Source organism: Nannospalax galili, unplaced genomic scaffold (genome assembly GCF_000622305.1).
Source record: "Nannospalax galili isolate Female #2095 unplaced genomic scaffold, S.galili_v1.0 scaffold725, whole genome shotgun sequence".
Classification (NCBI taxonomy): Eukaryota; Metazoa; Chordata; class Mammalia; order Rodentia; family Spalacidae; genus Nannospalax; species Nannospalax galili.
The window spans coordinates 449,124-474,662 of record NW_008353058.1 but is presented as its reverse complement, the minus strand read 5'-3'; the positions used below and the strand labels follow the sequence as shown (position 1 = coordinate 474,662).

Below are 25,539 nucleotides of genomic sequence, written 5' to 3'. Positions count from 1 at the left end.
CTTGTCATGTATTTGTTCCGTGTTTCCTTTCTGCCCTGGTTCTCAATGTGTGAGGATGAACAGCCTTCCCCCAATGCCACCTTTTCCTCCTGCAGCAGGTCTCAGGCATGGCTGTGACTGGAAGCTTTGACAGTACAGTCTGGCACCGGGGAAGCCAGTGTGACGGCAGTTACTTTAGACAGACGCATAAAAGGCGGCCCAATCAGGAGGCGCAGCCTTTAGCCTAATCTTTGTTCATTTGCAGAGGTCACAAGCAGCCGTGGTTGCAGGCACTGAATGAGAAGTGTCGTTACCACGTGCACTGTGATCTCAGGGTATACTTGCAACACAGACAGTGTTTTTGAATCCCTCAGTCGAAGAATCTGAAGCCTTAAACTGTTTAGCTGTTTCCTCTGATTTTTTATTGCTCTTTTGAGAATGCGGAGTAAATATAATGTCACAAACAAACGTCAAAGCTTTGTGGGCTCGAGGCCAGCTCAGTCTACATAACAAGTTCCAGGTCAGCTGGGGCTATAAGGAGAGGCTATCTCAAACAAACAGCAAACAAACAAACAAGAAAGTCAACTTTTCACTAGTTTTTCCCCTTTGGCTTTTTGCTTCACAGTTACTTTCATTGTTGAAGTGTTTCTTCTCCTTAAATGTCTTATTCAGATAAATACTGTCATGTTTGGTCTTTCTGACTAGTCTCCTGTTGTGATTCTATCGATAGCCTCTCGTTGTGACTCTATCCATACAAACCCATGTTATGCACACACACCCACACACACACACACACACACACACACACACACACGGCACAGTACTTATACATACCTTTCAATGAGTTGGTATTCATGCTTGGGGGCATTACATTCTATCTATGCATATTTCTGTGTCGATCTTCATGAAAGTTTACGAGCTTTTCTTTGCAGGTTAAGGTTTGGGGCCTGGGGCACAACACAGCCTTGCCTTTCGGCTGACCTGCATTCAGTGAGAGGGCTTGAGCTTTCCATCTGGCTGAAGCAGCATTATTTTCTTCTGGCTTTCCTGATTCACCTGTGTGGCTTGAACTCCCCTCTTCTCTGCCCAGTCTTGAAGAGGTGCCATGCTCTGAGACGTCTGCACAGCCATGGGACGTTTGGGACACATCATCTGCTTCCTTTCCAACCTCAGGTCCTTTCTGATGGGGAGGTCCTGAAGGGGCTACCACTTCTGCGTCGTGGGCTGAGGGAGAAACGCCCCTGAGCATAGGAGAGCTTGCTGTCACTGGTAGCGACACGGGGGCTTCATCGAGGACTGCGGACTCCTGTGGAAGGTCGCTAGAGAAACAGGCCTTCTCTCCCTGCGGGTCATCCTCAACACAGGCCTCAAAGAAACATTCAATGTCTTCCTTTTCATCTAAGCCAGAGTCCACGGTGTCCGGTGGTGATGGAGGGCTGCTCTTCTCATCCATGTGATTGGTGACCTCTCCACAATCGCTGTCATGGGATGAGAGGGACAGGTAGGAATAGAAGTCCCCCTTTCTCAGCTGAATGGGCCGGTGAGAATGTTCTAGCACTTTCTCCTTGATTTGGGTCAAGGAAGTGGGAGCAGCTAGTTCATTTTCAGGTTGAGATTTACTCTTTAGGGCTGTTGAGGCCATGTCAATGATCTCCTTCACAAAGTCGTGCACCGAACAGTCCTCGGCGTCTTCCTGGTGGGGAACACCTGGCTCGCAGTTGCAGCAGGAAGAGCTGCCGCTGTCGGAAGCACTTTGCTCTGCTTCCAGGAGGCAGCAACCCGCAGGTTTTCCAGCCGGGCCCGGTGCATCGTCGCCGTCCGGTCTGCTGTTGACTCCGGTTTCTGTCGTCAGTTCTGGGCGATTGTTCTGGACGGGAGCGCAGTGGGCGCTGGGGTCCTCGGGGCGGGGTGCACGCGGGCCCACCTCCGGAGGCCGTGTCCCGTCCGCAGGGCCCCGTTCCCTTGCGGCGACGCCGGGACCCTCCGACCCCCCGACGGTCGCTTTGCACGGACCGAGCTGGTCTTCTGCAAGCCCCGCGTGCGGAGCAGGACCGTCGGGTGCCGCGGAGCCGTGCGCTCGTCCTCCCGGAGCGCTCTCCACATTGCCGTTTTCCACGTCGGCCACGCGGGGGTCGTCGCCGGCTCCACACACGGTTCGCTCGCCTCCGCCCTTCGTCGCCAGCCCCCGCGTTCGGGACGGACTCCGGCCGTTCCCGTTGGTCTCGGAGAGCCGTTCCCCGGAGCCGCCGAGCGGGGCCTCGACGCCCAGGGAGCCCGGAGGACCCGTCCTCCCGCCGCCACGCGCGTCCTCGGTGACATCGCGCCGTCTCTTCTCCCGGGTCGGGGAGAACCGGGGCCCCATCCAGGTCTGCAGCTCCTTCCTGATGTAGTCCAGGCCCGACACCGGGCCGCCGTCCTCGTAGATGTCCTCGTCGGTGGCGATGCTGGAGTCGTCGTCCTCGCCCCTGAGGCCCAGCTCCTCCTCGGTCAGGGTGAGGGTGGAGCTGGACAGCAGGTCGCTGTCGTCGTCGTCGTCGGTGCAAGCCGAGGTGCACGACACGTTCACGATCATGCTGACGTTCACGTCGCTTTCGTCGGCCACGGACTGGCTCAGGCGTTTCCTGAACGATGCGTTGGACGCCGGGACCTTGCTTTTGTGTAACACGATGTCCTCGGAACAGAGAGAGAGCTCGTCGCTGCTGCTCAGCTCGGTGAGGGACGCCGCCGAGTCTTCATTGACGGAGGATGCTCTGTCCAGGGACATCTGCCCGGCCAGGGACATCTTCTGGGAGCTGCTCTGGAGAGTGACGTCGGAAACGCTTCGCTTGATCTTCTGCTCCGAGGGGCTGCGGATGTTCTCCAAACGGTTCAGGAGGTCCAGCGTCCTTTTACTCAGCTGGCCGAGCGAGCCGCTGCTCACACTGAGGTCCCCCGAGCTCTGACAGCTGAAAAGATCTTCGTTGCTCTTGTAGGACGTCAACCAACTTTCCAAAGAAGTGCTTCGCTGGAGGCTGTCGCTGCCATTTTTAAAGATACCCAATCTAAATAAATCACCCCCTGGAGAAAGGGATTCCACGGATGAACTACGAGATAAGAGAGAGAGCCGTCTGGCGTTCTGAATGCCAGGGAATGCCTTCTCTGCCTCGCTACCTTTATATGAGCTGAGACCCATTTCGTGGGGTGCGCTTGCCAAAATCCTTTCGTGGGGAGGTGCGTCCGGTTGTAACTCTGAAGCCTGATGTTTAGATTTGCAGGATTTTTTATCAAAATAGAAACCAGGAAGAAGGGGATTCTCCACATGTACCTTTTCACTTTGCGACTGTTTCATTATCGTTGGGAATTTGAGTTTTGAGCCTTGGAGGTATGAGTAATCATAAAATGTAAACACATCGTGTTTTTCTTGCAATTCTTCTGCCACACAATCCGTGGTGTGTTTGGTAACACTGTTCAAATCTCCAGCTTTTCCATTTACACAACCCACTGGTGAGATGGATGACTGACAACGGTTTGGAAGCTTAACGCATTGCTCCTCGTCTTTAAGTTGTTGCTGTAACACGTTAGCAGCGTCTCCCCTTGGTAGGTCCAGATGTTCAGTTTCAGGGTTACTTGGGGACCCATCCACAACAGTGAACAAGCTTGTTTCAGAGTTGGTAGGCATTTCACTACCTCCTTCACTGATGATCCCACTATCACTGCCTGAATTCTGGCTCACATCTCCACTGGAGCCTGGGCAGGGCTTCACCAAACTGGAACTCCCCAAAAGATCTGGCAAAGATTTGGTAGATGAAAATGAGGAATCTTTACTGAGGCTCTTAGTTAAAACACTGTGCTGTGCCGTGCCTGCGAATTTTGGGTTGTTTTTCAGAAATGGCACATGGCTCTCCTCAGAGAGCTGGACGTTGTGAAGACTGTATACTTGGTAAATGTGTGGGCTGGAAGGTGCGGTGATATCTGAGGTGTACTGAGATCCCCAGTGGTCACCTGCCTCCTCCTCATAACCAGGATTCTCACGGTATGTCTCTTCAAGCTTCAGTGAGGGTGTGTGTGGATCTTGATCAGGGTCACTGGATTCTTCAGTCACACTAATTAACTTGTTTCTTATATCTGTCTCGTCCCATTCCAGGGCATCCTCACCCATTCCATTTAGGTCCATCAATCCAGGGTCAATCACATTCAAAGTCTCCTGTGGCAAAAAGGTTAAAGAAAAAAAAGATCAGAGAACATAACATAGGGGCAAAGTTTTACTCAATCAAAATCTCTTGGAACAGTCACGAAATAAAGCCAACTAAAGCATAGATCTGAAAGGCAGCAGAATGATCGCTCCACTCCTCTGAAGTAATACCCTGACTGCAGGGATAGGCGCTTCTATCAATAGTGATTTGTCACTGAGACATTAATACGAATTAAAATGCAAGACTATTACTATCGAACTGCCATTTACGGAATTAACCATTTCCTATTCATTGTTCTAGATTTTGACTCTCAGGTTGGGTTGACGGTTGTGGCTTGGAAATGAACTATCTCACACAGGCTCATGTTTCGAATGTGTGGTTCTTGCCTGGTGACCCTATTGAGGAGGTTCCGGAGTGCCTGGGGGATGAGATTTAGCTAGAAGAAATGCGTCACTTGACCTCTCCTTGGCCCTGTTCTCTCTCACTCTCCCTGCTTCTGTTCACAGCAGTGAGCAAGTCTCCTCTGCCACAGCTCTCACTGTCACGATGTTTGCCCAAGGGCATGAGGTCAAGAGACCATGAGTAGAGCTCTCTGAAACTATGAGCCGAGAGAAATCCTTCTTCCCTTAAATTGGTTATGCTAAATATTTTAGTCACAGCTACACAAAAGTAACTAAAGCAGCGGACAACATAAACCATCGGCTAAACGCAGGTTAAACAGAGTAGATTCCGTGATATCTCTTAAGGACCATTCGCTGTCAGAGTATTTGAGTTCCTGAGTCTGTGTTAGGGTGCTGTCTGTAGCCACACATGGCAAATTCCTTGCTGCCTCTGTTTCTGGGTTCTTCACTTGAAGTACCTTTTGCCTGGGGACCCTGAGTAGAGTTTTAGTTTTCTGTCAGACTCAAGATGAGCAACACAGTGTCTGTTCTCGCATCTTTCTGAGTGTTTCCGGTGATTCCCTTAGCCAGGTCCCCCAGTCTTTTCTTGCTCGTTATTTCTCTGTGAGGGAGATTTCACTTCGATTCTTGTCAACTGGTCTCACTATTTTTCATCCTGCCTTTGTTTCTTATGGGCAAGACCTTCCCTTCATCACGCCTGCAGTCCCATAATAATAATAACTCTCTAAGCACATCCTGGACTCCCAAGGATGCCCTGGTCCAGGTACCCTTGTTCCTTCCCGCTCTCTTGGGACTTTGATCATCTCCTGAACGTCTTGGCTGCATTTAGGTAGAACTTAACACATTCTGGGGCACAGCAGCTAGGTGAGCTGAATCTTGTCCAGACTTCAGCATGCTACCTGGCTCTCTGGATGCATCCTAGAGCCAAGCAAGCTAACGCACACACTGAAGCTTTGGGAGGTCTCCCCCCACACCGCGTTTCTCAGCCTATGTGCACGCTGAACAGCAGCATGGCTCAGAACTAGCAGCCTAGTTGGCAAGCTGACTGTTCCTTACCGGCGTCATCATGTTGTATTCATTATTTAAGCTTTCTGAGCAATCTCACTGCCTATAAAATAGAGACAGCTCTATCTCTCAAGATTCTTAGGATTAAGTGTGAAATAATTATAAATGTCTAAGTGAATTTGGTAACAGTAACTCATACTACTTGCGGAGTTGCTCATGAACTCCTTCTCACAATTCCTTCCAATTTTCTCTTTAAAACACTCCATGACATGATAGGAAAAGAGGGGTCATACCTAGAACAGACCAGCGTTTTCATACAAGTCAGAATCATTTCAACTGTCTGGTCGGAAACCAGGCCATGATGCCTTTTTCCTAGTGGTAGAAAGCAAGCCTCACCTGGAACACATTAAAGTGCTTTCCGAAAGCCTTGAGTGCTTCCTAAAACCCAGTTACAGGATACCACACAAATACATTAAGTAGAAAATACCCATTAGAGCTTTGTTATACTGGATATGTAAGAGATTATCTGTAGAGCCTGATGTAGTTTGAAAGAGTTCACTTACAAAATAAACGTTAATTAAGAGCTATTTTAACCCTTTCTAACAGAGCTCTTTCCTGTTACAGCACTTAATCTAGCACATGGGCAGCCATCGCAGTCATTTAGATACAGGGTACATGTACCGTGATGAATTTTTATTAGAATTTCTGCTTATTCTTTGCTTACTGATAAAAGAAAGCACTAATGACCAGTATGTATGGCTAATGAATGTTAAAATCTTCAGCTGTAGGAAACAGTCAATCTAATCAAATAGTATATTAATTTCAAATACTCTCTTGCCTGATAAGGAGCTCTGACAGTACTAATAAATAACCGACCCAGTCTTTCAAAGAGCTCTCTTTGTAACTCTGCTCAGGTTAACATTTAGCACAGAATTCTGTATTCTAAAGAACTAAGTCCTTCTTTAGACTGACAAGACCCAGAACATCCCTACAACGTTTCTTGAACTCAACTTACCTACCCAGAGGAAGAGTGACACCCCTAGTCTTTAGCTCTACGAATACATGTCTAAAAGGAACGATAGGAACTAGCCCCAGAGGATCAACTCTATAATGTCTGGAGAAGGAAAAGAAGAATATTCCCTGGATGACAAAGACTCTGTTCAGTCTGTGGCTTTCCTGTCCTACTCCCCCTTTCCTGTCCTAGACAAGCCCTCTGAACCCCGAAGCCCCTGAAAATAGAGCTTTGATGAGACAGGTCCTTCATCTTCTTCATGGAGGGCTTTGAACAGGCTGGATTCTTTCTTAGCAACTCTTAGGTCTTTAATATTGACCTCTATCAAGTGACGGGCAGCCTGCGCTTTAATTTTAGTAGCAGCTGCTTGTTTTGTGTTAAATTCTGTCTGTATTTTAAATAAAATTTCCATTTCTTTGGGGTTTCACTGAAACCATAAAACACAGCCTTAGGGCAAGAAAAAAGTAAAACTTTCCAAGAAAAAGGACTGAGGATATTTATATAAGGAAAAAGGTGCCTTTGGGGAGGAGTAAGGTGCGCACACAGACGTAACTGAAGCTCTCTTTGATGACAGCTCAACATAGACAATTAATGCTCAAACCGTTCAAGCCTTTGTTTCGGTTATTGTAACTTTTGTAGAGGAATTGTTTAATACTTCAAAAACCGCACATATTTTTGTACTTGATAAACTGATAGCTCTAAATGGGTTTTGACCAAAATCTAAGTTTTTTTAATGAAGCCAAATAGATGGTGAATCATGAATGAGGTCCCAGTGAAAACCCAGACATTCCAGAAAGAACTCGGATGTAAATTAATTCAGGCAGGGATCTCGCATTCGTAAATGTGTTCTGTTGGGTTTTTTGGTGGAATGTGGGGAGGAGAAGAGGTTCCAGAGAGGTGTCGAACGAAATTGTCGTTCAGGCAAGAGGTCTGTCACTCTTCCTCGGGATAGGTGCAGTGGGCCCAGTTAATGTGTGACCTGCACTACACGACAGAGGTAGGTAAGCAGGGCGTGACTTTATACTACATGACAGGGCTCATTCTGTCTTTGGTAGGGGAGACTTGGTTAATGTGTGACAGTGAGACTTAATAGTTCAGACTAGCTATATGAAATCCCAGATGGCAGAGAAGCTGGGTCTGTTCTTGTTACCTTGTTACCCCTCTCTGTTTAGGGCCTAGTTATCTGGAAGTCCTGTTTCTCTGTCTATGTGACATGATAGCTTCATGGCTACAACATTTTGTCCTAAATCCTAAATCAGGTATATACATCATACACACACACACACACACACACACACCTGTACCAATCTGCTCTAGAAACAAATGGAATTGATTTGTGCTAGTTTATGTTTTTATTCTTTGAATAAGGTCATTTATAGAAACACAATATATGCAAAGAAAGCAACTCAAAGTGTTTGTAGTAATGATGGAAATGAAAGAATCAATATTCTAATCAAAGCAAGCAACGCCTATCTGAATCAATAACCTCTGGACTTGCGTGGCTTTGAGTGAGTTAGGTCTTGCGGAACTGCGCTCACAGGATTTTCTTTAAAATTTCAAGTTTAGAGCTTTAAGGTTTAAATTTTAGGTGTGTTCATAAGAAATAAGAAACACATCACTATCTAAAGAAGAGCAATGACGAAATCCAACATTGCACAGTGGCAGCCTGCTAGAACCTGATGCAGCTGCCTGGATTTCTTTAATTTCCTTTGAAAAGTTCAGTTTCTGGAGAGATGTTGAAAGACATGGCCTTGCAACACAACGCAAAAGAGAACAAAGGGCCTCAAAAAGCCTAGGATACGCTGAATGCTCCTTCAAGCTCTGGTACTTGGGCCACACTATTAGAGGGCCTTGCGATTTATGTGAACCCTGCTTATTCACAGTGTAGCCAGTGAGCTCAAGCAGAATCACCCCCAAGAATCGAAGAGATTTCTCTGTGGAAACATTGCTGCACAGAAAATCACATTAGCTACTGTTCCTACTTTTTATTTATTTATTTATTTATTTATTTATTTTGCCTTTCTGAGACAGGGTCTCCCTGTAGCCCCAGCTGCCCTAGAACTCACTATGCAAACCATGTTGGCCTTGAACTCACAGAGATCCACCTGCCTCTGCCTCCCCAGAGCTGGGACTAAAGGTGTGTACCACCACGCCTGGCTATATTAGTTACTGTTCCTATTATGATGAAACGACTCAAAGAATTTTTTTGGCGTCACAGTTCAGAAGGATTCCAGCCGGTCCTGGTGGGAGGCACAGGGGTCGGCTCAGTGCAGTAGAATTGCTTGATAGAGGTGGTCCTCGCCTCAGCAAGCAGGAAGCAAATAGCAACTTGAAGACCTCAACCCTAGTGACCCTTCCCTTTAACTAGGCCTCACCTCTCAAGGTTCCTCAGCCCCTCCCACCCACCAAGCATCACCACGGGAGGAACAAACATTGAGAACATGAGCTTACAGGGGCCACTGAAGACATAAACATTAGCCTGAGAGAGAACACATGGAAGTCAGGGCATGCTGCAAAAGGGAGAAGATACTGGATCAGGCTGGGGACATAAGTTTGAATGAAAGGAAATAGCAATGTTTATACAATTACACCCCTTTTTGGTACAATGTTTTTCTTAGCCTCTACCCCAAACCTTTTAACCAAAGTGCTTTGAAAAATAATTATTTTCTAGATTAAACCTAGATAGAAATGTATAAAAACAAACAAAAAAAAATGCCAACGAGAAATGACAAAAATAGGTGTTAAAAAAAATCTGAAATTGTAATAGTCTGTTTCTTATCGAGCAAAGCATGGATTCCGAGTTAGAAAGAAAAAGCACCAAATACCAGGAAGAAGACAAAAACTGATCTCTGTGTGCGGCGTTTGGGGTAGAAACTCCGAGGCGGTATCAAATCCCACATCCTACGGCAATCACGTTAACTGGGCTCTTAGCTAGGTCTTCCAATAGCCATCAGTATGGGTTCCAACGTCTCGGAATCTGGGATGGTCTCAGTAGGCTGTGCCTACTCTGTAGGCTGTGAGAGGTTTTAAATGCATGTGAACTGTTGTGGGACCTGGAGCGCAGCAGCTTGGCGGCTCCCGGCATAGCTTCACCGTGCTGCAGCCGGAGGGAGACACTAAAGGCCTCGAGTTAAACAACTGTAACGGGGTTTACCCTGCAGCAGGTGGTTAGCTGACTAATCTTCAGCACAACCACATGTGTGGGAGTCAATAAAATAAACATTGATTAGGCTCCACACTCCCTCCACATTTTGCGGGGAATGATGCCTTCGTCTTCGCGTACCCCTAATTGGGTTTGTCCCACAACGAGAACCAAATGAGAAAGACGCCTGCCGAGCCCTCGGCAGGGCCCACAGCTCAAGGACTTTCTGTTTCCTGAAAATAATCATTTCTTAAAGAGGCAGGTCTATTGTCTGTGAAATTCTATCACAGCTGATACATTAGAGCAATCAAACCCTTCTCACTATCTATCAGGTTGACAATAACGTTAAAGTAACTTGTCTTAGGCTCAGAAAATGCTTTGAAAGTCTGTCTCACACTAATGATCAAAAAACCATTCCAGTGAAAGCTCTTTTTCAATAACAAGGCTGATCAGAAACTGGAAACAGACAAGTCAAAAACTAAAGTCTTCTCACAAAGCTCATTAAAATGAGTCTTTTTTTTTAAAGGATCTGTTTTTATTTAATGTGTATGAGGGTTTTGCCTGCATGTTTGTAAGTGCACCTGTGTCATGCAATGCCGTTGGAGTCCCCTGGAACTGGAGTTATGGAGGTTGTTTTAAGTATGGTTGTTAGCTGCCACGTGGGTGCTGGGAACTGAAGCTGGGTCCTCTGCAAGAGCAGCCATTGCACTGAGCCATCTTTGTGGGCCCTAAAATGAGTCTTGACATAGGGATATTTCTTAGTTCTGCTGTGGTGGTTTGAATAAGAAATGCTCGCACCCCAAATAAGCTCAGTACTGGACACTTGGTCCCCAGTTGGTGGTGCTGTTTGGGAAGGTTATGAAACTTCTAAGAGGTAGAACCTTGTTATAGGAAGCACATCACTGGGGGCGGGCTTTGAGGTTTATTATCTTTACCTAGTTTCCTGTTTTCTCTCCCTCCCTCCCTCCGTCCCTCCCTCCGTCCCTGTCTCCTTCCTGTGTGTGCATGAAAATGTGACCCGGCTTCTCCTGTCTGTTGCCATGTTTTCCTGCCTGGCATCCATGCCCTCCCCTCCATGGTGGACTCTGTTCCTATTGGAACCATATGCCAAAATAAACCCTTTCTTTCCCTAAGCTGTTTTTGTTAGGACAGTTTATCATAGCAACAAACACACTTGCCTACATAATCTAAAACTGTTGAACTATCAAAACCCTATTACATGTGACTCCAAAGTAGGTTTAATAGTAGTAAATGCTGCCTTTGTTCTTAACAGGGACTAAGGATGAGGAGGCCTCCAGTAAAGAAAAGTAGGTGGTCTCCTTCCAAAAACTTTACCTGGGCAGAGACTTTTCCTATTCTTTCTCTAGTAGGACCCCAGCACCCGAAATAGTCTGGTGTAAAATGGGCTAAAAAATAACAATTATCAAGTGAATTGATAGAAGAAAGGCTTTCTCAATCTCACAGACTGGAAACCAGAAAGAGAATTGTGCGTTGTGGATTTTTAAAGTGGTGACACTTCTCAATTGTAAAAGCTGATGGCTTAAAAACTGTACTCAGCATAAGGAACCACACACAAGCAGCCACATGCAGGTGCCACGGGATGTCCACAGAAGATGTGCTGCAGGGTGTCTCCCAGATACCCAAGTCGGGGAATGTTTGGTTTCTTTTGGTACTGGGTATCAAACTTATGACCTTGCACAGACTAGGTAAGAATTCTACCCACTAAGCTATGCTCCCAGCTCTACAAGTCTTGTACAAAATGGTATCTTTTCAACACAGGACAGCCTGCCCAGGGGTGGCATCACCCACAGTGGGCTGGGCCCTCCCACAGCACTCAAAAATCAAGAAAGTGCCCCACAGACATGGCCAGAGGCCAAACCAATGGACATAATTCCTCAAATGCTAACCCTAGTCTTGGAGAACAGAGCAGGAGAAATCACAGACTTCTCAGAATGTATAGTGAACTCTGCAGTTGTCTTAATACCACCTCTAGACACAGTGGCCTGCCCCGATTTGTATTTATTTAACAACTGGAAAATACAACAAGATAAAACAACCTATCTGAAGGTTTGAGAACGTTCATGTTCCTCCCTCTCTGCTGCCTCAGCCTCATGGAAGGGGCTTCCCAGAAAGGTACTGTTTTGATTACAAAGTCATAGTGTAATAAGACATGTGCTTTGATTACAAAGAGATAGTATAATAAAAAATGTGCTCTTTGTCCCAGGTTCTGGCATGGAGCTCCTAAAACCCTAGGAATTTCCGGAGTAATAAGCAACGGTTTTGCCTCTTTCATAAGGAGACCCTTTTGATCACACCTGAACTTATGCTGATATAGCAATTGAGGGAGGGGCCCTAGGTAGCCTCAGGCTGGGGCTGGTCAGTAGAAATACGCAGAGATAGGAGGGCTCAAGCTTTCATCTCCACTAAGGACGGGTGAAGGAGTAGGTGGTATTGAAGATCTGAACTCTAAGGCTGTTAAGGAATGACACAGGGTGAACTCCAGGGTACTGCACCCCCAGGGGTTCTGGGAGAGGGCTGTACCCCACAGAGCATGGAGGTTTTGAGTCTTTCCACCTCACTCTGTGCATCTCTTCCATTTGGGTGTTTCCAGACTTGTATCTACTTATGATAAACTGATAAACGTAAGTAAAATATTTCCTCGCGTTCTGCAATTCGAGAAAATTATGGAGCCCGAGGAGGGGCTTGTGGACACCCCTCAGTCAAAGGCAGAGAGAGCGCACATAGTGGGACAGCCCTCTGAGACGAGCCCTTTCTGAGGTCTCACACTAACTCCAGTTTGAAACTGTCAGAGTTGTGTTAAATGATAGGATACCCAGCTAGTGCTTAGGAAGTACAAAGCTGTGTAGAAAAAAAAAAAAAAAAAAAAAAGCCTGCAAATTTGCTATCATAAGGATTGCTGTAGATAAACGGCATTTTTACAGAGAAGCAATTGTATTTGTGGCAATAAATCAAGGACATTTAGATGATTTCACAGTTTATAAATAATTAAATGTGGGACTGGAAAGATGAGTCAGTGGTTAAGAGCACTGACTGCTCTTGCAGAGGACCCAGGTTTGCTTTCCAGCACCCACATGGTGGCTAACAACCATCTATAACTCCAGTTCTAGAGGATTCTGACACCTTCTCCTGACTTCCCTGGGCATTGCATGACATGGGTGTACTTACCCACACTCAGGCAATACACACATACACATGGGTGTAGGGTCTCACTGTATTAGCCAACTGTTTCCAAGCTCCCACCTCAGCCTCACGAGGAGCAAGAGCCCAAGCACCAATAGCACAGTTCCCAGCTCACATGTCCACAGTCATTAACTTCCATTCTAGGAAAAAAATCACTTTCCCACCTAACTCTGAATGTTGTACTAGAATGACTTATTCTACTGGCAAATAACTTTTTTCTTGACCATTGCTTTATATGTAAAAAACTGAAATTTTTTATTACACTCAGAACAGACTGAATGGGAAAGTGATTCATTTTTCTACTCTCAGGCACTGTTCTGTTTCCTTAGAATCTTCCAGAATCTCAATTCTTTAGAATTGTTTAAAATTCATTCAAAAACAAACTAGGAAGTGTTTAAACTAAAGGAATTTCTCTTTTCTGATCTCTTTAGGAGTATATAGACTTGAAACAACTAAAAGGAAGTTCAAAAGAAAAATAGCCTCAGGGATGGAGAGATGGCTCAGGAGCTAAGAGCACTGGCTGTTCTTGGAGGAGACTTGGGTTGGATTCCCAGCACCCACATGATGGCTAACAACCATCTGTAACCCAAGTTCCAGAGGATCTGATGACCTCCTCTGACCTCCACAGGCATTGCACCATGGCACAGATGCACTTAGACACATGCAGGCAATACACTCATAAACACAAAATGAAAATAATAAATAAAATATATAAAAAAGAAAAATATCCTTGGGGCTGGAGAGATGGCTCAGTGATTAAGAACACTGGTTGTTCTTGCAGAAGACCTGGGTTCGAATTCCAGCACCCACATGGCAACTAACAACTGTCCATAACTCCAGTCCCAGGGGATCCAACAGCCTCTTCTGACCTCTGAGAGCATTGTATGACATGGGTGCACTTACCTACATGCAGGCAATATGTGCATGCACATAAAATAAAAATAATGAAAAAATTTTTTGAAGTTTAAAAAGAAAAATATCCTCAATGAAGGAACCCCAAATGTAATAATTAGTGGTGCTGACTTCATCCCAATGCATGGTAAATCTGAGGGCTAAGCCATATGCCAGCAGGTTATGCAAGTTTCCCCTAATGACAGCATCTCAACTCATTTTTCTGGCATTGTTAGCTGCTTGGGATTTGCTTTTTGAGTGTTAACATGACATGACATTTGATTTTTCATCCTAGATGTAATTTTTGTATCATCTATGCTTTAGGAGAAAAAAAAGCATCCTCTTCTCCTTCCCTTCGGGCTTATTTTATTAAAAGACAACAAAACATATCGGTAGTGAAGAGGAGCTATTAGTCACGTAAACAAACGGTGCTTTCTAACACATGAGCTTTTCTGTGAGATTGAGGTAAGGTTCACACTTTCAAGCTCGTTTTTAAGAACATAAAATTCTTGGAATGATCTAGAAGTGTCATAAGTAGTAGAGAGCTTTGGTAACATGAAGAGGTCTTCCCAAAAAGCCGCTCATCAGATAATAACAAAGTTCATTTGTAATCAGAATCTCTTTTTTATTTTTTCAAAAATTTTTATCAAATTTCTGTGCATTTCATACAATGCATCTTGATCATATTTAGATCCCCTACACAGTGCCCCCAACCAGATTTCATGCACTTTCACGTATGTTAAGGTATCTCTGCCTTTTACAAACATATCCAAGTCATTCTCCATTCTTCAGTTTTGCTCTCCATGGTTTTAATTATTCAAGGTCAACTGAGGCATTAAATGGAAAATTCTAGAAACTCAGACTTAAGCGAACACCTTTCTGAGGAGGAGAATGAAATCTCACTCTGCCCCACCCCGTCTCATCTGTCTATGAATCATCCACTTGTCCAGTACCTCCACGGTGTGTGAGCTGCCCACCTCTTTGACTTAACAGGCTCCTTGTCCAGTACCTCCACGGTGTGTGAGCTGCCCGCCTCTTTGACTTAACAGGCTCCTTGGGTTATCTTTGTTTATTACACTCAAGCCACTAACACCTGTTGTACCTTAATAATGGCCTTATAGCACAAGAGGAGTGATGCTGGCATTTTGAGTTTGCCAAAAAGACACCATAGACTGCTCCATCCAAGTAAAAAGATAAAGTTCTTAATGAAGAAAGAGGAAAAGACCTATATGCTGAGATTGCCAAGTTTTACCTGAGAATGAATCTTTTATCCTTGAAATTGCAAAGAGAAAAGAAATTTGTGCTAATTTTTCTTTCAAAACTCAAACAGCAAACATTATAAGCACAATGTATAACTGTGCTTGGTTAAGAAGGAAATATATGTCTGTCTGTCTGTATGTATGTATGTATGATGGGTAGATGGATGGATGGATGGATAGATGGGTGGATGGATGGATGGACGGATGGGTGGATGGATGGACGGGTGGGTGGATGGATGGGTGGGTGGATGGACAGACGGGTGGGTGGGTGGATGGATGGATGGATGGATGGATGGATGGGTGGATGGATGGATGGGTGGATGGATGGACAGGTGGGTAGATGGATGGATGGGTGGGTGGGTGGATGGATGGAGAGATGGGTGGATGGATGGATGGACAGATGGGTGGATGGATGGACAGGTGGGTAGATGGATGGATGGGTGGATGGACGGATGGGTGGGTGGATGGATGGATGGATGGATGGGTGGATGGATGGACAGGGGGGTAGATGGATGGACGGGTGGGTGGGTGGATGGATGGGTGGATGGATGGATGGATGGATGGGTGGATGGATGGATGGGTGGATGGACGGATGGGTGGATGGATGGATGGACAGGTGGGTGGGTGGATGGATGGGTGGGTGGGTGGATGGATGGGTGGATGGATGGATGGATGGATGGGTGGATGGATGGATGGGTGGATGGATGGACAGGTGGGTAGATGGATGGACGGGTGGGGGGGTGGATGGATGGGTGGATGGGTGGATGGATGGATGGATGGATGGATGGACGGATGGGTGGATGGATGGACAGGTGGGTAGATGGATGGATGGGTGGGTGGATGGATGGGTGAATGGATGGATGGATGAGTGGATGGGTGGATGGGTGGATGGGTGGATGGATGGATGCATGGATGCATGAGTAAATGCATGGGTGGATGGGTGGATGGATGGGTGGATGGGTGGGTGGATGGATGGATGGAAGGGTGGATGGGTGGATGAGTGGATGGATGGATGGATGGGAGGATGGATGGATGGATGGATGGATGGATGGATGGACGCATGGGTAGATGGATGGATGAGAAGACAACATGGTTCTAAAACATGTAGGGTTACTATCCATGGTTCCAGGCATGTGCTGAGATCTTGAAATACATTCTCACAAAATGAAGAGGGAAAGACTACTCTGCTCAGTACAGAATGTTATGTCTGCTCATTCTCATGAGAGGTACACAGTGGAAGCCAGCATTGGGACATTACTGTTCTTAACTGCTTACTACTTGTGGGTAAGCAGGGTGTGTCTTCTTCTAAAATTCTAAGTTTATGTCTAAGACTCATCATTGAGAAAAAACATTGAGAATATAGTGTCACCCGGGTGAGGTAGTGCATGCTTTTAACCCCAGTACTCGTAGAAGCAAGCAGATCTCTGTGAGTTCAAGGACAATGTGGTCTACACCCATAGAGAGTCCCAGGCCAGCAGCTACACAGTGAGATTCTGTCTAAACAGCAGCAACAACAAAATAAGAAGGAGTTGGCTAATGCGGATTAGTAAATTAACCATGACTCCCAATGGCACGTCTTATGCTGGGCTCTGTTCCGTCTTACTATGTCAGTCAGTTAAGATTGTCTTCCTCACATTATAATCTGATTGACTCAAAGTTTAATGCTAATTAATAAGTAGGTCATCTGGTGACTCATTTACTTGACACAGTTTAACCCTTGTATCTACGTCTGATTGTATTTCATTCGATTTGTATCAGTACTTTAACAGGCTCTATAAAGAGAAATGTCTCTGAATTGAGAGGGTACGTTCCTTGGGCTGTTACTGTTCCTTCCACAGAAATGACTGGAGAGTTTGAGAGTTACAACTGAAGTTGGGAAGGTCGCTTAAAATTTCAGGATGAATTTCCCTAGAAGGCAATAAATATTTTTGAAAAATACTTTGAAGAGATTTTATAGATCTGATTCCTACTGTAGAATCTTTAGATGTGTTTTAAAAATGTAGAATTTGTTTTGAAATATTAAGGGAAAAGTAAAAAGGATTCTGAAATCCCAATATATTTAAAAACTTCGCTTGCTTGGAACAGAAGCTCTAGGCCTGGGTCTTGCGATTTAAATATAAAATGGCCCCAAAGGCCCAGTGTTGAAGACTTAGTCCCCAGATGGTGGTGATATAAAAAGGTGATTGTCTCATCAATGATCCATTGATGAGTTCATAGATGAATGGACTCTTAGGAGCTGAGGCCTCATGAAGAAAGTAGGTCACTAAGGGATGGTCTCTGAAGGGTGGACCCTGTCCCTGGCTCATTCCTGTCCTCCATGAGGCGAACCACTTTGCTCCACCGCTGTGGTGCTCCCTCTCATCCCATATAGTTACAGACATCATGGAGCCACGTGAAGGTGCTTGGAAACTGTGAGCCTAAATAAATCCTGCTTCCTGTAAGTTGTTTTTGTTCAGGTGTTTTGTCATAGCAATGAAATGAAAAACTAACTTACACAGCCCCCATGGAGGCTCATGCAGAGTTTTTATTTTTAAGCAGAACTTCTCCCTTATTTTAATTTTTTTTATTTTTTTTTTTTTCTTTTTTTTTTTTTTTTTTTTTTTTTTTTTTTTAAAAAAATTTGAGACAGGGTCTCTCTGTAGCCCCAGCTTGCCTGGAACTCACTATGTACACCAGGCTGGCCTCGAACTCACAGAGATCCGACTGCCTCTGCCTCCCAAGTGCTCTACCACACCTGGCCATTTTACTTTTTAATGTTTTATTATTGATTGAGAACTTCATTTACGCACAGTGATTGCCCCTACCCCTCCTTCCTTCTACTTCATGGAGAGTTTTTAACTGCCAAGACTTTAAACTAGAATACAAGCCAGAGATTTCCAAATTTTTTTTAAAATGTATATTTTAGGGGCTGGAGAGATGGTTCAGTAGACCAGCACTGGCTGTCCTTACAGAGGACCAGGGTTTGGTTCTCAGGATCCACATGGCGGCTAACAACCATTAGTAACTCCAGTTCCAGGGGATCTATCGCCCTCTTCTGGCCTCCATAGGCATTGCACTAACATACATGTAGGCAAAACACTAATACACATAAAAAATAAATTAATTAATTAAATGTAGATTTTTATTTCATTTTTTATTTTTTGGTCTTTTTGAGACAGGGTTTCCCCATAGTCCCAGCTGGCCTGGAACTCACTATGTCAACCAGGCTGGTCTCTAACTCACAGAGATCCACCTGCCTGTGCCTTCCGAGTGCCGGAATTAAAGGCATAGGCCACCACACCCGGCTAAAAATGTAGATTTTAATCCAGAGAAAAATGATCTCAAAATATGAATTTATTTTGTAAATTCAAAATAAAATGTAATATCTAGGGTTATGATCAGTTTAACCCCTAGGTCTTTTTTCAGTGTGAAATTAAACCTAATTAGGAGCTCTACACTCTGGATCCTTAAGATGAACGCTCCTGGAGTTGACCGCAGAGAAGCCAGACCTGAGCTGAGTACCTGCACCAAAGCTCCTGGGCTTACTCCTCCAGGCCTTGCAGTGTTTACCACCAGTATCTGCTCTGATTGCATTCACTGTGCTGTCCCATACTTTGTATTACATAAAGCCTGGTTGTTTTTTTTCCTCTCCTAATAAACCAGAAGTAATCAGGGAAATATAATTCCAGATGACCTGCACCTCTCACCAGATCAACCAGATTTTTCAAAGGACTCCTCTGTCAGCCGGTTCCCTTCCCTGTGTCACAGCTGCTCTTTAAGGATCACTAGGGACATTTAGGCTCAGTAACGGATCCCTGATGCTTTACCTGCAGACAGCTTCCGTATTAAGCTGACAAAGCCTTTTTTCTTTTTCCCTCCAAATTTAAAGTTCCCCCTTCGCCAAATTAATCATTTTCCTTCATTAGTTAGCAAAGTACTAGATGAGCTGTAACTCCATAAACTTTAGGAACTCGTTTATTATGTCGCCTGATCGGAGTGTACATTTATTTACACAGAGTACCCATAAAACCCAGCTTTAATTCCTGCTGCGGAGGAACTGTCCCGCTCCCCTCACCGGGGAAGGTGGAGAAGATAGATAATTAGGCGGGGAACAATCAGGAGGCTTGCTGGGTAAGCAGTGGTGTGAAAACAGTTACTCCTCACAAAAGAGGGGAAATTAGCTAGCTGGATAAAAAAGGGAGTGTCAGATTGAAGACTGAAAGGGCCTGCCAGCCCGAGTAGGTAGCTCTGTGCATCATTATGAAAGTTTTTAACACTTAAACGCCACAGCTGTCCACATTTAAATGCATGTATATGCCATGTGTTTCCAGAGATTAATATGCATGCTAAAATTTTTTTCCCCCTTAAACTTCTCGATGTCTCTGTCTGCTTCGTTTCACGTACTTTCGTCCTAAGAAGGAAAATACATCTGCTTTCCCAGCACCGTGCCCTCATTTCCAAAGCCCACGTACACGGCACATCCTGGAGATGGGCAGCCCGCTCATTATATTTTAACAAACACATTATTTTACATTCATGATACCGATATTTTAGTAAACAGAAAGTTTGTTTTGATTTTGCTGCTTCACAGAGTGAAGACGTATGATGTGCGTTTCCTTTCAAAGCCTCCTCCTGGAGCATTCGTGCTCCCCGGAGCAGCCCCATTTTGGCAGAATTTCAGTTCCGTGCAGTGCCAAAAGAAACAGAATAAACAAACACTGCTCCACGCAGCTGGCGAGATAATTTACATATTACTGCACACCAAACATGAAGACTTGAATATGGATTAGAGCGACGGTGGTGACACAAATGTCATATAGATAAAGAGAAACAAAATCCAACACATCGTTGTTTATTTTGCCACTGCTACTGTATAAGTGCCTCCTAAGAAAGAAAAAAAAATGGAGGAACTGCATTTTCAGAACTGGCCTCCTTTCTGTGTGTGAAGTGGGTTCTTCCAGGCTCTGGCACAGGAAAAGACGGGAGCAAAAGGCAGAGGTTATTTTGGAACACCCCCCCCCCCCCGGTCGCTTAAAACAGTTTATGTGTCATCAGTTTGGATGCGGTGGATTAGTGATCTTACAGGAATATCTTTTAAAATACGAAGCTGCCCAAATTCTTATCTAGCCCTTTCTCCAACCTTGACTATTTCAGCACAACACTGAGCTCTGCAGTTGAGAGTGAGGCTCCTGGTGGGGCCTGTGTGGGAAGTAAACGTCCAGAAAAGCTGCTTCAGGACGGTCCCTGCAGCGGCAGGATCTCCCTGGCCTTAGCTAAGGTATAACTGGTCGTCATTTCTGCTCATGCAAGCGGCTGCCTTCAGCTGACCCTTTCTGACCTGGGCAACAGGCATCGTGTCCTAAGGAGGTGGGGACAACTCTCTGGATATTTATTGCTAAACCGTTTCTATCCCCATCCCTGGGGACGACAGAAGCTGTAAGAAGACCTAACAAAGGGAATGTAGACTGTGATTGACAGGGCGGAGGGATGAGGGGAAAGAGAGATTTTGGTCCCCTTCACATTAAAATTTCTTTATTGAACACTGACTTTTCTTTACATGAAAAACTGCTCCCAAAATTGTGTTGGGGCTTCTAGACCTTTTAACTTCCAGGAGCAATTGCCATGACTACTCTTGCTTAAGGGCAAAAGAAAAGAGAGAAATCAGGCCCTGAAGGTGTAGCTAATCAGCTAAATATCATCAAAGTTTATTCATTATGGAATGGTCTTTATAATTTAGGGGAACAGTCAGGTGTGGTGGTGCACACATTTAATCCCAGAACCCAGGCAGGCAGGTCTCTATGAGATCATGAGATCAAGGCCAGCCTGATCTACAAGGTGAATTCCACACCAGCTGGGGTACGAGAAGACCCTGTCTCAAACAAAACAAAACAAAACCTAAAATTAACAAACAAAAAAATAAATAATAAACACATAATATTTAGGAAACAAATCAGAAAGGTCAAAGGAGTTGAGAGTTTCATTAGGTGAATAAAAAACTTACTTTCAATAACATTTAAAAAGTTATTTTGACAGGACAATGACAAATACTCAAATACTCCTATTTCCATAATTTTGTGTGTGTGTGTGTGTGTGTGTGTATGTGTGTGTATGAGTGTATAGTCTGCATGTATGTAAGTGCACCCGTGTCATGCAATGCCCGAGGGAGTTAGATGAAGGTATCAGATCCCCTGGAACTGGAGTTACAGGTAGTTGTTAGCTGCTAAGTGGCTGCTAGGAATCAAACCCAGGTCCTCTGCAAGAGCAGTCAGTGCTCCTAACCACTGAGCCATCTCTCCAGCCCTTCTATTTCCATAATTCTAAATGCAAAAAAAAAAAGGAAAAAAGAAAGAAAAAGGAGTATACTGCAGCAGGAAAAAGCAGGGGATCCTGTTAGGACCAGCACTATTATCAAAGGCTGGTGTGTTGGGGCAGCAATCCTTAACGCAGAGGTCAGTTCAGAGATGGAGCTTCGGGAAATGATATGATCACCGGGGCTCTGCCTCCGGCTGATCCACTGATGGGGTCAGCATTCAGTGGGTTCTTGGGACGTGACAGATGTTTAAGAGGTAAGGCTTAGTTGAAGGGAGTGCGTCTGTAGGGATGTGCCTTCTGGGCTGGGTCTGTCTCTGGCTCTTTTCTTGCTCCCTCTTCGGATCCTGACCAAGATGAGGTAGGCAGGTCTGCTCCATCCTGCCTTTCTGCCATTGGGGTCTGCTTCCAGACAGGCACAGAAACAATGGAGTTGACGGACCCTGAGCTGAAACCTCTGAAATCATGAGGCCAAATACATTTTCCTCCTTGATTTCTCCAGTATTTTGTCACAGCCACAGAAAGCCGACTAATACAAATGGACAAGAACTCCTTACTTCAAGGGCAATTCATCATTCCCAAGGAAATTATGAAAACCCATCTTAAAACTTTAATTAAAATTGGAGACGACAGATTTAGTGTAATCCTACGTATCACCTCTAAACCAAACTTAAAATGTCTACACAGAAAGAAAGAAGAAAGAAAGAAGAAAGAAAGAAAGAAAGAAAGAAAGAAAGAAAGAAAGAAAGAAAGAAAGAAAGAACCTTTTAGTGGATATTTACTATTCTAAATTACTGTTTTTTAAGATCTTCCATAATCTGGGCTTATAGGATGACCAACATCCAACTTGTAATGTTTCCCTGAAGTGAACATCCACATACCAACTGCTTCATTGAAGACTCTGCCCCTCGTGGGTCATATCTTTGTGCTTAGTAGATACTCATTTTTTTAAATTTTCTATCATTTTATTGTGTGTGGGGGGGGTGGTAATCCGTGAGGCCAGAAGAGGATGTTGGATTTTTGGAGCTGCAGTTACAGGCAGCTGTCAGCTGCTCATCATGGGTGTTGAGAACCAACCTCGGGTCCTCTGCAAGAGCAGCAAGTGCTCTTAACCACAGAGCCATCGCTCCAATCTCTCTCAATGGATGAGATGAGTGAATAAATGAATGCGGTTTCTATTGTCCTTATCAAAATATCTCAAAATTCAGTAATAAATTCCTCTAAAGACTTCATGGTTTTTCAGCCCTCAGAGGCCTCCTCATCTGAGTCTCACATTAGAGATGGAGTTGTAAAACTTAGCACGGCCATTTATTCATCCAACCAATGTTCTGTGAACACCTAAAACATAAAAGCACCCACGCATGGAACGCTCAGAAAGGTGAGCCGAGCGCAGGCTTGTCGGAAGCATCTCACGGTTTTATAGTTAGCTTCATCGCAGACACGGTTTAGAGTAATTACGGTCTCACCTGTGTCATTGTTATCTTACTATCGGAATGGATGGCTTGAAAATTCATTGAGAGTCAAGACACACCACTTTTTTTCAGGAAAACCCCAGAAGAATAGCATGCAGAGGTACTCACGGGGTATTTCTAGATTTTCTGGTAGTTTCGGTTCTTCCTAACCTATAACCCAGTGGAATCCCACCTGCAACCATCTCTGCAAATAGATTACACATCCAGAATCCTGTGCATACTTGTGTAATCAGCAGTGAGAAGCTGCCAGCATTACAACTACGGAAAGGAAGTTTATCTGTTAAAACACCTTTAGTTTTTGAGATCTTGAGCCTATACAGGCTTACCTATAATATTTTGTACATTTATTTTCTTTTACACAAAAATTGCCCTTTCAATTTTGATATTTTAATTTCACCCCACATGACTAAATATAACATCTTTATTTGACATTCAGTAAATTCAGTCATGTAAATGTGAAAAATCCGTAAACACAATTTAGGCGAAACAACAGACCTAAATATTAGACCTGAATAAGAAAGGCAATTACAGGAGGAACAAGTCTGAGCCTCCTATGGCAGGATGAGACATCCATCTGACACCAGTGGTATTTCCAGTGAAATGTTTTCTCTTCAATCAAAATTTAAATGTGACTATTGATTCATGATCAGCAGGTTGATACTGAGGCTTAAAGCCTGTTATTTCTAGACCAGTAATCCCCAATCCTTTTCAAGTCATAACACAGAAAATGCTAATATAAACTTGCATACTGGGAAAAAAGCAAGAAAGTTCTGTTCACTGCGGAAGGCCACTAACCTATGCTCTTTCCAGACTTCATAAAGACTTCAAAGTCTTAGCTCTTGTGTAACCAACTCAAAGAACATGACAGAGAAGTTCAAGGAAATCAGAGGTTTCATTGGCTGACTAAAACGTGAATATATCAGAAGGCAACAAGATTGTCCAATAAGAACCGAGAGACCAAGATCAAAATGAGAATACGTAAGTAGCCTGAGTTGCTACGAACATTTAGACAGTTTCATCCATTTGTCCTGTAAGTATGTATAGATAAAATGTATCTATGTAGTCAACAAATTTATTGTCTACCAGGTACAAAGTAAAACATACATGGCTTAGTCTTGGGAGCCAGTGGGTCAGATTATAATCTGTGGAATGTTACTGAGATGGATTCGGTTTAGTCTCAGAGACTAGGAAGAGCGAGGCTCAGAAGTGGCATTTGAGTTGATTCCTGAAGAAAAACAGGAATTTTCTGGGAGGGAACTGAGGGTTGATGTGCGGTGAAGGCAGACGGAGCAACAGAAGCTGCATTGATGGCTCCAGCAAACGGAGGTTCTGGCCTGCAGGGAGCGTGACAGTGGGAGATCGAAAACAAACCCAGACAATCAGAAAGATGGAAGACAATCAGATTAGTATTTTTAAGAGATTGCGCAGGTTTCAGGGTAGAGAAAAGTTTGGAAAAGGGGGGCGAGATGTGGGAAACACAGGTAAGAATAAGGGTAACTAACATTTACCAAGTGTTTTCTCTGGACCAGTAATATTCTAAGCACTTTAGGAACTTTAATTAATTGACCAAAGAGTCTGTTATCCTGGACTATGGTAGTGATGGTGCAGCTAGAGCAAAGGGCTCTTTTTAAAGTAAAATCTCTTGGCCAAGATAATGATCTGGACGGACCGGTCAGTCAGGGGTGAAGTCTCAAGGAAGACCCATGTTCTTTGCCTTTAAACAACTGGAGAGATTACAATGTTTTTCCTGGAGATCCACATTACTGGAGGAGGATCAGTTTGTCAGGAAAGATTAGGAATTTTCTTTTGAACAAACCAAGTTTCAAATGCCTTAGGGAGATCTCGGGAGAGTTGTAGTCTTGTCTGTGTGTTCTGGAGTTCTTGAAGCTATGGGTCGGGGAGATTGCCTGGAGAGAAAGAATGAGATAAAAAGAGCAACCAGACTTGAAAGCTGGGCAGAGGGGGGTGAAGGAAGAAGGAGTGATCAACGCGAAGCAGTGTTCAGAGAAACATTGGAGAAGAGGTTTGGGGGTGACCTCGGAAGGTTAGGCAGGATCCTAAGAAAAACTTCTTCTATACAATGATGCATTATTCTGCAGGGATTTTTAAACCTCGAAAAATATAAAGAAGATAATAAACTATAGTAACAGTGAGGTAAGCACAGTTTATCTTTCATACAATCCTCGACACGTACATATACAACACCAGAGATGCAGCCATGTATGTTACATGATCAGCATTGCGTGCACATTCTGTTTTTCAGTCTGCACTGGATCATACTTTCCAACTTTAAAATATTTATGAGTAGTGTGATTTTCTCAGTCATTTTAAATATCCTCAAAAGTTTATATGAAACATATTTTGGAACTTTGTATTACTTGTACTTTGGGGAGGGAGTTGTAGATAACATGAAGACATCTTTATATGAATAGCTCAGACTAGTTTCTGAAGACAAACGTGACAAAGAGAAATAGTTTTCAGGATACTGATGATGTGACTTTGCATTGCTTTCATGAGTAGTTAGGTTGGATGTTCATGCACAGTTTGGTAATCATTACCTTTCTTTTTGTTTTTTGGTCTTTTTGAGACAAGGTCTCCCTGTAGCTACAGCTGGCCTGGCACTCGCTATGAAGACCAGGCTGGCCTTGAACTCACAGAGCTCCATCTGCCTCTGCCTCCCAAGTGCTGGGATTAAAGGCATGCGCCATCAGGCCCGG

At 44.3% G+C, this 25,539-nt stretch overlaps 1 protein-coding gene across 1 annotated transcript in view; it reads right to left on the bottom strand.

The window, feature by feature from the left end:
• Akap6 (A-kinase anchoring protein 6) overlaps positions 1–25,539 on the bottom strand; it is a 451,429-nt gene that overhangs the window by 7,899 nt on the left and 417,991 nt on the right. The window contains exon 14 of the mRNA XM_008850328.3: positions 814–4,162. Within this exon, the coding sequence (XP_008848550.1) occupies positions 854–4,162 (3,309 nt within the window). The 3' untranslated portion in view covers positions 814–853. The remainder of the gene's footprint in view (positions 1–813; positions 4,163–25,539) is intronic.